General features: G+C 30.0%; 1 protein-coding gene across 1 annotated transcript; it reads left to right on the top strand.

Moving 5' to 3' along the window:
* The first annotated feature begins 11,405 nt into the window (after window positions 1–11,405).
* On the top strand, window positions 11,406–12,241 carry LOC149032675 (uncharacterized). The gene is made up of 2 exons (XM_089171998.1): window positions 11,406–11,780; window positions 12,133–12,241. The coding sequence occupies exon 1, from the start codon at window positions 11,406–11,408 to the stop codon at window positions 11,772–11,774; it is 369 nt and encodes a 122-aa protein (XP_089028124.1). The 3' UTR covers window positions 11,775–11,780; window positions 12,133–12,241.
* Window positions 12,242–13,562: the final 1,321 nt, after the last annotated feature.

Here is a 13,562-nt window from a genome sequence, read left to right as displayed (position 1 = left end):
CGACAGATTCAAATTATTCTTGACAAACGAGATAATATCATCGATTATTATAATACTAATCACGCAAATTATTGAAAATTATTTGTCGAATTTCAAGTTGGACAAAATTTTTTAAACGATGGGGTTGAAGAAGAGGAGATAGGAGGGAAAAGAGAGGAGATAACTAAAAAAACAAAATTAAAAAAAAAATATAAGAAAAAAGGATATTTGTTCATAAAACGAGACTGAAGTTCGATGATTAAAAGCAGGGATTTACCGAATGGGATTGTTCGAGAGTGTTTTTTAAAGAGCCGAGTAGTGTTCGTACACTTTGCGAAGTCAGCGGGCGTGACTAGGCAAGTATCGAAGAGGGGAAGGGTTTTTCTCTCGTCGAAAATAAGCCACGTGGTTGGTGGTTGTAGGAAGGGTAGTAGGATGATAGGAGTGAAAGAGACAGAAATACGGAAAGGGGGAGAGAAGCACGCATAGTTACGAAGAAGGGTGAGTGACTCGATGTAAAAGCGGTGTTCTCATCCCTCTCCCCCTTTTCTCCCACCCTTTCTTCTCCTCCCTTTCCCTCTCTCCCGTTTCTCTCTCACTCTCTTTAACTTTGTCTTTTTTTTCTTTACTTCTCACTCACTCACTCACTTGGTCCACCCTCGTTGGTATCCACCCATTGTTTCCATATTCTCCTCTTCTCTTTCCAACCTCCACTACTACCCCCCCCCGTTCTCTTTCTCTCCGTTTTTTTTTTAATACTTTTTCTTTTCGCGTGTGTCCGGAGGGCAATGAAAAAAAAAGGATAAATAAAAAGAAAAACCAAAAAAAGAACGTCATTTTCCAAAGTTACGGACTAACGAAAAAACCTCGTAAAAAAGGGGAAGAAAATATTTCATTAAATTTTTGATATAATTTTTTTTTTCTTTTCCGTTGATATTGTTAATTGATTGAATGTAAAAATCAATGATAGATTTTTTTGGAGAAGGGGACTTTTTCTTTTCTTTTTTCATAGAAACAAACAAATATTTAATTCATTTTATGAATAATTACAATTTTTTGTTTACTATTTTGTAGAGCAATGAAAAGGTTTTCCTATATTTGTATATATCTCGTATCTGATTATTAAAAAATATTATAAGTTATTGTACATGTGTAGAATAAAAAAAAAGAAAAAAAAATAGAAAAATTAATACGTTTTTACTGTTTCGTATATCCTTTTTAATTGTACAGCAATGCCATTTTCTGTATTAACGCTCAAATGCATATTCCATATTATTTTTTCGTAAGTGACGATTATCTTGTTTGAAAATGAGAAAAACAAATATTATACATGTAGGAAATGAAAAATTTAAAAACAAAAAAAGAAACACGCGAAATCTCTTTGTTGGTTTTGTTTTTTACCGTTTAGCATTGAAAACACGTCTCGTTATAAGTGTTAATTGTATATGCGCATATATAATTATTAATAAATACGTATTAAGGAAGGTAAAAAAAAAAAAAGAAAAAAAAAGAAAGAAAGAAAATAGCAGTTCTCTAAGTCGTGACATTTCTAAAAATCAACCCGATGACCATGACCCTTTTTTTTTATTTTAGTTTTTTATCGATCATAGTAATCGAATTAAACTTTCAAGAACGATGGACAAGTTTAAATCTATAAAATTGTATTCTTTAAAGTATTTCTTCAAAATCTTTTCATAAAACTATTAAAATATTATCATGTAGTACATTCTAATTGTCTTATTCTTTATTTTATTTATATATAACACACACACACACACGTATATATATATATATATATATATATATATATATATATATATCAATGTGCACACTCGCCATCACTCAGGCATATAACGTATTTAAACTTTGCAGAAGATAATTTTGTTTACATATACACGAGACGGTTATAACTGAGTGAGTCAATGTTTATGACCTTTCTTTGATGTTTATCAAGGTAGTTAGTTTCGAAGGAACCGTCGACGTGTTCGAACCTTTGATAGTTACGCGTATTGGAATTGTTAAGAACAATTTGGATATTATGGAATATTTTACATCATCGTAAGTAAAATTTAATTGAATATTATTCGCTTAATTAATTATTTTATTAGAATAGGAATATTTTTCGAGATCTTCCACGATATCACGGATTTTAGTCATTAATAATAATAATCGTTAATCTTTAAATGAATAATTTACGAGTTAGGATATTTAATATCGAGCTTTTAGAAATTGTTAGATTTTAATTAAATATTATTTTTTACTCGCATATATACATGTATTTGTTTAAAAACGTTTAGTATAATTTGATAAAGTTTCAATATCATTCCCATAATTACTTGTTTTATTAGAATAAGAACTTTTTTCCAAGATCTTTCACGTCGTCAAGGATTATATTAAAAATAATAATAATAATAATAATAATAATAATAATAATAATAATAATAATAATAATCGTTAATTTTAAATAAATAATCTAAGAGTTAGAATATATTTAACATTGATTCTTTAAAAATCGTTATAACAATTCAGAAAATAAACTAATACCATATATTAATATAAACTCAATTAATAATTCTTACTCGTTAATTTGCACATGTATATATATTATAAATATAATGGGGAAAAATCGATAATATAATAATAAATAAAAAAAAGAAAAGAAAGTAATTTCCGTATAGTCTTTCAAACTACTTTCTTTTCCTGTTTTTTTTTTTTTTTTTAATTTCTTTTATCTCTATATTTTTATTTCAGAATAACTTCAATTAATTTTGATACTAAATATATAATTTCTATAGAAAAAGAAAAAGATATCAAGTTTGATCTATAGTAAACGTACATTTCTAACAGGTTTAAGCTAGCGTTTTTTGGCGATCGATTGCGTTGAGAATCACGCGTGCGGAACGAAACATGCAAGCAAGCAAGCAAGTAACCAACCAACCAAGCATTGGCTTTGAAATGAAGAAAAAAATAAGAGAACTTGACTCGTCATACCATTTTTTTTCTTTGCTTTTCTTTTTTTTTTTTTTTTATTTCATTAGTTGCATTCTGCGTATCTTTTTCTCTATCTATCTTTGAAATAGGAAGGGGTTAGGAGGAAAAGAAAAAAGGGGCAGGAGGAGGAGGGTGGTGGGTAGAAATTGGGAGGGGAAAGGGTCAACCAACGATGTTTCTACATGCTGCAACCCTTTGATTCGCGTATCGACTGTCTGCCACTCGTCGAAGGGTGAAACAAATTTGTTCGACGTACGTTTTACATAAGCATGTACGTGTATATTTATATATGTATGTACATGTATATGTGCGTTTGTATTTTTGTCTACCCTATCTGTTCCGTATATGTGTATATTGTATTTACAAAAAGATTTCCAAATCCAATTCGTTTTTATTGTACATCTCGTAACATATCGTATTCGTGTTACGTATTTCCTTTTGTATCCTGTGTCTGTGTATGTATGCATGGATTTATGTGTGTAGAGAGAAAGAGAGAGAGAGAGAGAGAGAAAATTGTTTCATTTAATTAATTCAATATATATAAATACAAATATATATATATATATATATATATATATATATATATATATATATATATAATATAATATAATATATATATATATATATATATATATATATTTGTTTATCAATTTAATATTTAATTAATTGTAAAAATTGAAAACACTAAAAAAAAATAAATATTATTTATCCTAAACGATGAATTTAGTATTCGTCGCTTAGAAACGTTTAGGTTATATCGTAAGAATAGTTTGAATGTTAGAACACAATCAATTAGATTGATTTTCGTATTATGCAGAAGACAGGATAGTTGGAAATCGGTTGTACATCTCAAATGTAAATGCATAGTTTGATCTAATCGTCGTCGATGATTTGAAAGAACGTTGAGATGATCGAGGGGGAGGGAGGAGTTGGAATAAATTATCGGTAATGTCAAAGATAATGATCGATTATATTATCGATGATATAACCGTCGAGCAAACGTGAGTCCCTTTTAAATCGGGCATGGAATTGGTAGAAGAGATGAGAGTTGTGGGTGAAGGGGTAGTTATTCGAGGGGTGTGGGAGGTGGGAATTGAAGAGAGTTAACGTGGGGTGTACTCGATAATTAAAGGACATAGCTTCGGGCGATTTCTACCGAAATTGGAAGTCACGCTTGATGGTGATGGTTAATAAAACTTTGCATGTATACATCCCATCGTGAAGAAAGATAGGAAAAGAAAATAAATGGATAAATCGAAACAATGAAACAAGGAAGAAAAACGATACAAAAACATGTTCTTATCTTAAAGAATTTTAGTTTCGTTATCATTTGTAGTTTTAATAGAAAACAAACAAGTTTTTTGAATGATTCGATCAAATATAAATTCGAAAAGAATAATGATACGGAAAATGTGTTATTTCTTTTTTTTTTTTTTTTTTTTTAAATCTGCGAATGATTTTTCTTTTTACGTATTATTCGTATCAATTTTATTTTTGATTACCATTCGTGTTTAAGCTTAATTCGTATGTCTCGAATTATGATATAAAAGAATTAAAAGTGATAGAGAAAGAGTGAGAGAAAGATAATAAGGTAATTCAAGTTAATGAGGTAAGAATAAGACAAAGTGGGAATGAGGGAAAAATAATAGAGTAGAGTTAAAGTCGGTTAAAAAGACGACCTTAGTTGGACTCTCACTTCTCTTTACTCTTATCTTTTCAACACCAACGAGTTAGAGATGCTAACGGATAAGCGAGGTGGAACGCGAGAAGTGGAATAAAATGAAAGGTGGGAGGAAAAGTTTCCATGAGATTTCTTATCAAAATGCAAATTCCCTTTCGCGACCTTTTCCTATTCTCTTATGTACATCTATCTTTATACTTACGTCAGTTTTTTTTTTCTTCTTCTTCTCTTTTTCTCTATCTCTTTTTATTTTGTCAAATATATTAAGTTCTTTTTTCTATTCCAAATGTTCAACTTGAAATATTACTTTTTGTTTAATTTTATGTATTGTTTAAGTGTGAAATAATTTATAGTTAGTATCTGATTATGTTTTATTATTTTATTTTATAATTTATTTTTGTATTTTATTCGATATTTCAGTTTCTAATATATTTTCTATTAGATACAAATTTTGTATTAGAATTCTTTTTATTTTATTTCGTTTTATAATTTATTTTTGTATTTTATTCGATATATTAATTTCATATTACATTATGTATTTCATTTCATATAATTTAATTTTCTATTATATATTATATACTTAAAACATAAAAGGGTTTCATATTCTGCCTAAGCAAAACGTTAAAGTTTCCTCCTATGATCAAATATTTGTCTTCTAGTTACTTCACAAGTTCTCATTTGTTTTGCAACTTATCTAAGAGTATTTAATAACATTCCAGTATTTGTTTTCTAGTGTGATATTAATTTTCACGATATCCATTACAAACCACTATTTGTACTTTTTTTGGCTTTTTTTTTAATATTTTATTTTATATTAAATTACATTAAATATTAATATTATTTTACACATTTATATATATATATATATATATATATATAAAATATAAACAACCATGAAATAGCTAATCATTGACAATTTTACAATGTATTGTTTACAATTAAGATTGGAGGTGGAAATAGAAGGGCGGGGTAGGTTGAAGGGAGGGTCATTGTGCGTCTACGCAACCCTTTCTCTCTTTCTCTTTTTATCATGGTGTATGAAAAAGCTACCCTCGTCCAAAACACCCCCGACAAAACCACTCTCTTTTTCTTCCCCCCACTTTTCCCTCTCTCTCTATCTTTTTTTCTTTTTTTTTTTTACCCTTGTGCTCATCATCGTCCCTCGCACTCGACGCCGACATCACTCTTTGAATACTTTCAGTTTGTGCATTCACCGATGTCGCTTTCGTACTTTCGAACGATCCAATTCGAAGGCCACTTTCGCAACAAAAAAAAAGAAAAAAGAAAAGAAAAAAATCATCAGCAGAAGCAACAACAGTAGCAGTAGCAAAAAAATCCTCTTTCTGCCCTGCGCCTCCCCACCCAAAAAAAAAAAAAAATAAAAAAGAAAAAGAAAAATCCTTCTTCAATTTGTCAGCAAATTACTCTTTTTCCTCTCTTCTCATCGAATATATGAGAGTTAAAAAAAAAACACAAACATATACACATAGAAGGAAGGTGAGGAGGGAAGGGATAGGATTAGGTGGTAAAGGAGTAAAGAAGTTTAAAGGGAAGACTGAACGAGGGTGGGGGTAGGGGAAAGAGTGTAAAAGGGATCGAAATTATCTCACCTACTACTACTCTTTCTATTCCCCGTTAATAACAACAGCAACGACAGCAAACTAAATTGTCGTTTTATCTAACCGACACTGGTATGGGGTAGGGGTGGGGATGGAGGTTTCTCGTAACACTTGGGCCAAATAAAGTCATCGCGATTATCACCATCGTAGCGAAGTGGACGTTTATTTCCCGACGTCACGAGGAGGGTAGGAGGAAAAGGAGGAAAGTCGGTGGTAGCAGCTTTAAGTTCTTTCTCTCTCACCTTTTGAATGCTTGTAAATGTAAGTGCGTGTATGTGTGTGTTCTGTAGGATTTAAAGGAGTGTGTATACTACGTGTATTATACGTGTAATCGATTCCCTAGGAATTTTTGTTTTTTCTTTTTTTATTTTTTATTTTTCGAGTTATCAAACAGTTTTACGAGTATTACAAGAGTTTATCACGAATACTTAAGATTAAAGAAAATGAGAGAGAGAGAGAGAGAGAGAGAGAGAGGGAGAGAGAGATATTGGTCTTTAGAAAGGATGGAATTATGATTGTTGAAAGGTAATTAATAGATGGTAATATTTATTTGTTTTTTTTTTTTTTTTGTAAATATTGGTTAGTTTAAAAGGAAATCTGTTAATGCGTGCATGGTGGTAGGGGAAAAATAAATACAAACTTTATTTTACGATAAAGAGAATTTTTATATTGTATGTATTTGTGTTTGTGTATGAATGGGAGAAAATGAGAGAGAGAAAGAGATGCATTGTTTCGGATAAGTGTTTCGGATAAGTTTTAACAAGGAAAAGAAAAAATTTTGATATAGGTAATAGTTAAAATATTAATAAAATAAAATAAAAAAGAATGTAAGTATAAATTAATATAAGATGTTCAAATAAATCTATAAGTAGACAAAAATAGTGAGAGAGAGAGAGAGTAGGTTATTCTTTATTAATTTAAAAAATAAATAATAAATATATATGTGTAAATAGCGAGTAAATTAATAGAATAAAATGTTTCACAAAATTAACGAGTAAAAAATAATGCAAAGAAATACAATACCATTCTAAAAAAAGAAATTGTTTTACAGCAAGTAGAAAAGAAGAGAGAAAGAGAAAGAGAGAGAGAGAGAGAGAAATAGAAAGAGGGAACAGTGGATATTATTAAATATTAATTTAAAAAGAAAACTTGTGTGATCGCGAATAATCAAACAAAAAATATAAATAATAAAAAAAAAAGACAATTTAATGGAATAAAATATTAGACAAAAAGAATTCGTTAAATAGAAATGAATGAGGAACATAATTAACGTTAAAGAAAAAACAAAAAAGAACAAAAAAAATATATGTATATATATATATACATATGAAAAGATTGTTTTACAGGTAGTAGAAAAAGGGGGAAAAAAATAAGAAAGAGGGAGAGTGAGAGAAAGAGAGAAAGAAAAAGGTTTCTCGCGTGGCTCGTAAAACCGTAGAGCTTTTATCAAGTCTCGCGATAAACGAGCGAACAAGTTCGTATATGCGTGTACTCACGAACCCTGTGTGCTATCTTGCGCTCACGTCGTTACAATTAATAATGCATGCCATATATATATATATATATATATATATATATTATGAATATGAGTATGTGTGTATACAGAAGGCTCGTTCACGTATAACGTATAACTGGAGAATAAATTTGTACGTTGCGTCTTGCAAGAAGATCGTCACCGTTCTCGTAGTTGTTTTTGTTGTCGTCGTTAGAAAGATGATTCATCGTTAACTATCGTTTTACATTACAGAATGATGAATGAACGATTCGAGTAATTTTTATATGAATTTATGTTAAAAATAAAAAAATAAAAAATAAAAAGAAAAAATACATTTATAAGGTGTTAAATTATTTCTTCATTTGTTTTTTAATAATATTTAAATAGAATTGTTATTTATTAATATTTATTATGAATTATTAATTATTTTTAATTAATATTATTATTATTTTTTTTTATTTGTTAATTGGAATGAAATTCCAATAGACGTTGAAGTTGAAAAACGATGATAAAATTATGTACGTATCTATGGTATGGATAGTTTAATGGTAAGTAGGTGTCTAGTAATAAAACGAAAATATGAGGCAATGACAATTTTATAAAACGCTTGTCGATTCACACTGGATGTACTTTTTCTTCTTTTTTTTTTTTAGTCGTAAATTATCAATAAAATCTATTAAAAATATAGAATAGTCCAGGAAATAATTAAATCAACGATCTATAACTTAAATGATAAATAATATAATTTTCCAAAATTCGATACGCGAATTTTCGAAAGAAATTTGTCAATGGTTCTACGAAATTAAAAGAAAAAAAAAATAGAAAGAAAATTTAATAAAATCTTCGAAATAATTTATCAACAACGAAAAGAAAAAAAAGAAATTCTGACAAATTAATTTTCACAATTTGTAAAGTGTCTTATGGAAAATAAATATAAATATCAATGATTCTCTACTACAAGTTAGTAATTATTAAATATCCAACGAAGAATCGTTAAAAAACGATCATTATATTTGAATGTATTGACTCATTATTACTTCGCGTATACTTTGATTTTTAAATTATTAAAATCAATTCTTTTTTCTTCAAGAAAATAATAATAATAGTAATAATTCATCGATAAATAGAATAAAATATAAATTGAAAATAACAGAGTAACATTGTTAGATTTTGATACACGTGCAACTGGGAGAGAAGGTTATTGAACTTTCTTTCTAATGCAGGTATAAAACCCCACGCGCATCCCCTCCCCTCCCCCACACCTCCAGCCCTCTTGCTTCCCCCATGGAACGCGTGTGTTGTACTCGTTGTCTTTCTTTCTCTTTCTATTTCCTTGTTCTCTCTTTTTCTCTCTCTTGCTTTTTTTACCTCAACGTCTACCTGAACCTCTACCTTCTATACCTTTACTTCTACTTCTACTTTTGCTTCTTCTTCTTCTTCTTCTTCTCGCGGTTTTATCGATCACATTACACGGGATGAACTTTACGTTCCAACGATCTTCGACGTGAAGCGAGGACGACGGTCCCTTCGTGGGTCGTTTCCATGTTCGTTGACAAGGAACGACGTAGGAGAAAAAGGGAATATAAAAAAAGAAAAAGAAAGGAAAGGGGTTGTTGTATAGATACGCGAGAAAATGAACGAAATAAACGTTAAATTGTAAAAGAAAAACAGAAAAAGAAATAGAAGAAGAAGAAGAAGAAGAAGAAAAGGTAAAGAAAAATGTGTCATTTAATTATCGTTAATTAGAACACGTTCTTTAGGGTTTTCTTTTTTCTTTTTTTTTTTTTTTTGACATTGTCGTAGTTGTTCATCGTTGTCGTCGTCGATGTCTTTCGTGGTTTGGAAAATGAACGAAAATGCATGGACAAAGTGAACGAGGAAAAAATCGGGAAAAAGTAAAATAAAAATAAAAAAAAAAAACACCATGTTGCTTCAAATAGAATGTGAAAAAAAATGTACGAATAAAATTTTTTAAAAAAAGGGAGACAACAAAGAAACTTCGTTAATAATGACGAGCTTGCGTCGGATCGTGAAACAAAAAACAATATATAATAACAATAGAAGAGTTGATTCGTGTTAGTACAATGGAAAAAAGGGTGATAGTTTTAATTAGTCAAATGTTGAAAAAAAAAGCTAGAGAAAAAGAGAGGACAAAAATTTGTTTATAATAATAATAATAACGAGAAGTACGGGATTCACGCGTTAGGAATTATCGATTTAAATGAAAAAGAAAAAAAAAGAAAAGAAAAAAAATACAAACGCCTGATGGGTGTTAAAAATCAACGATAGATTAAAACGGTGAGTGAATGAACGAGTGAATGAGCGTATGAGTGAGATAGATAGATAAAGATAGAGATATTCCGGTTCGCGAAACCGATGTATGAAAAATTCAATCCCGGAATGCATTTGCTAATGATCCTTTCGCGAGCTCTCGTCTAAAACTGTATATCGTTTTTCAATTAGCTGATTGAACGACCTGTCCGAACGTGAGATACGAAACGTGTAACCAAACGCGAGAAAGATAGTTTCTGCTAGACTGACATTAGGATGAATTAATATGAAAAATTTGGTCGTCGTCGTTGTCGTTGTCGTCGTCTAATGGGATATACGTCTATGTGACGTATATTTTATTACAATATACAGGATGTTCAAAAAAAAACAAAACTATTCAGTATTTATATGGTATATAAGATACACTTTATTGATTGTGAGTATAAAAGTTTTCGTAAACATAAGTTGATTCTAGAATATAAGCATTTTGTTTGCTAGTATCATGATTGATTTATTTGCTTCCATCGCATGCGATGTTAACTGCAGTGTTTGTAAACTGCGTTTTGAATGTTCTTATTCAAGTACCAATAGTAGAGTTCATTGAGAATCAATCAGTTGTGGATCGGCGATTGTAGATATTATACAGTTACAAAGTATCATGAAAGTGTCAGTAAAATTAAATGTATAGTAAAATTTTCGAAGAAGTTCGCGACTATGTAAAAATGAAAGGTGAACACGTGAGTTTCGAGAAAGAAGGTACATAGATCATTTACTCGGTGCTTTTAAGGGGACCTTCTACTCTGCAGTTTAAAAAAAAATTTTTTTTTTTTTTTTTACATTTTTCGAATGTATATATATGTAGAAATATTGTGTTAAAATTTCAAAAAGATCCGATGTCTCTAACTACATTTTTTTGCTGCCTGAACGTTACTATCTCGGACCGCTCTCCTGAGCGTTCGGCGCGCACGGTTCTTATATCGGCTACGGAGACTCCAAGACTTTTAAAATGCTGCTTTATTATCATCCATACGGTAAAGATTTCATTGTTAAAAAGTTGAAGTGTATTTTGCATGTGGCAAAACGTATTTTTAAGCGCGTTAATAAGGCAAGAAAAGCTCTCATACAAAAGAAGAAAATTTAAAAGAAAAACGCCCAACCGTCAAAAAAAATAAGAACCGTAGCAAAAACAGTAGTGAAGAGAAAAACGACTGTTGTGAAAAAAGTTCCTGAAGTAAAAACTAAAAATTTACAATCAAATTGATGAAAGAACTCTCAGAGATCTACGGTTTAGCAGTCAGAAGAAATTTGAATTCTTCATAGGATATGCGTAACGAGATTTGGGCAGGATACTACCACAAAATTTCGACTGATGCCAAGCCGAAGCATTCTAAGTGTTCCATCGACTGGTGAAAGTACCTCAAATCTAAGGCACATGGCACCTAAAAACATGTTTAACGGCAAAAAAGTTGTTGAAATTGCGTGCAAAGTTTCGGCATGTATCTTCAACGAAGGATTCCGAACAGTTATGAAGATAAAGGAAACGATGGGCATGAAAATTGGGCCAGGAGCGATCGACTTTGCTAAAAGACGCGACGACCGACGTATCGAATCTGCGAACCGTCGAAGCTCTGAGTGCTCAAAAGATGCCAGATCAAAGTGGAAGAAGGCAAGACTGGAAGAAATTGAAGAATATGAACAAGAAGAAGGTCTATTGTACGGTCCAGGCATCGCAGATTAAGTTTAGGTAAGAATTTTTAACGATTTTGAGTAGAAAAAAACTTTAAACGCGTTTATCTCGAAACTATGTTTTGAAATACTAGCTCCATCGTATCTCACGAACCAGTAAACCGATTCTTATAAAATTTAATCCACATATTCTACACATGAGCTGTAACAAAGTGACGGAGAGTTTTTTCTTATATTTTAATTTTTACTATTTATTTTTAGTCAAAAACAATGAAAAAAAAGGTCAAATTTACGTTTTTTTTGTAATTTGTCCACCATTTTTTTATATATTGATAAAATTTTTATATAAAACTGTCACTTTGTAGCTGAAGTCATACAGAATATAAAACCATTTTACTTTTATGTTTCAGGTAAGCCATTCTCAAGTTCTGATGGAGCTACCAAAGCACTATAGTTTTAAGGTGTTTTCTTATACTACTGTTTTTGCAATAAAAAATAATTTAAATTAAAAAATAAAAATTCATTTATATAGTTTAAGACTCAATTTAACAAACCCAACAACTTTTATATCGATATCTTTTATAGTTTTCTTGGAAAAAATTCGCGAAAATAGCCTTTTTTTTAGGTGCTCAGAGTAGAAGGTCCCCTTAAGCAACAATAGACATTTCTTTTGATTAATTAACATTTATTTTAATACTCTAATGCACTCTATTTATATTAGAATAGTTATTATACACGAGCTATATACAGGATATTTTAAAAAAAATCATTTAATATTTATAATATTATTGCTAAATTTTCTATGTTTACAGAAGATTTTTCACATGTCCATCTTCCATTTCTACATACACTTGGCATCTTCTTTTTACTGAGTCTCGAATTTCTACGAAAATTCTATTATTCATTCAAATAAATCGTGAGATATATAAAAATAACAATAAAAGAAAGAAGAATATAGAAATAAAATGTTTCTAAATAAATAAAATTATACGTATTTCAACATTCAAGTTTACAAATTTTAACGAGTGTAAAATTTATATTTCATCGACGTAACAGTTGCACAATCGCGATCGAATAACAAATTTCAATAAACAAAAAGAAAAATTAAAAACAAATAAAAAAAAAAGAAAAAAAGAATAAAATAAATAACGGAAAAATATTCAAGGGAATATTTTACAACATGATCGATCAATAATATCGTCGAATAAAAATGATCATTATTGAGAAATAATAATTAAATAAATTGCACAACGAAATTAGGTTAACGTCAAAAAGTATTAAAAAATCCAAATTTAAAAGTACATACATAAAAATAAACATTTCTCAATATAGTACATTGTATCTATCTCTTTACGTATAAGTATTCAAATTTATATTTGTTAATGAGAGGGAGAAAGGGTAGGGGGAGGGAGACTGGTAGGAGGTCCAGATTTATTTTTCATAATTTTCAAATTTTCGTTCACGTAAGTCCGACGATTTTTGGGGGCCAAGTGTGACAAACTTTGTGACTAGACTTAACAAATATTTGTTTTTCCTCGAAATACTTCACAGGATAGGAGAACGAAAAAGGATGGGAAAAAAAAAGAAAAGAACGAGAAATAGAAGGTGGGGAGAAAAAGGAAAATAAAAGAAAAGAAAAAAAAACAATAAATAGAGGAAAAGAGAAATAAAGAAAAGAGGAGTAGTTTCTCGCGTGTGGCAGGTTTTACCTCGAGGGCACGGGAGCTCGCGTGACGTGTAAGGATCGCTCAGGAAACGTCGAGCATGGCCACACGAACCAAGAAGGAAGGTGCTGGTTTTGGTTTTAGTGGTAGTGATAGTAGTGGTGATGGTTGTAGTG

This window comes from Polistes dominula, unplaced genomic scaffold, assembly GCF_049000335.1.
Source record: "Polistes dominula isolate Pdom_NZ unplaced genomic scaffold, Pdom_raw_medaka contig_73, whole genome shotgun sequence".
Classification (NCBI taxonomy): Eukaryota; Metazoa; Arthropoda; class Insecta; order Hymenoptera; family Vespidae; genus Polistes; species Polistes dominula.
The sequence above is the reverse complement of the archived record's forward strand: the minus strand, read 5'-3'. Positions and strand labels throughout refer to the sequence as shown.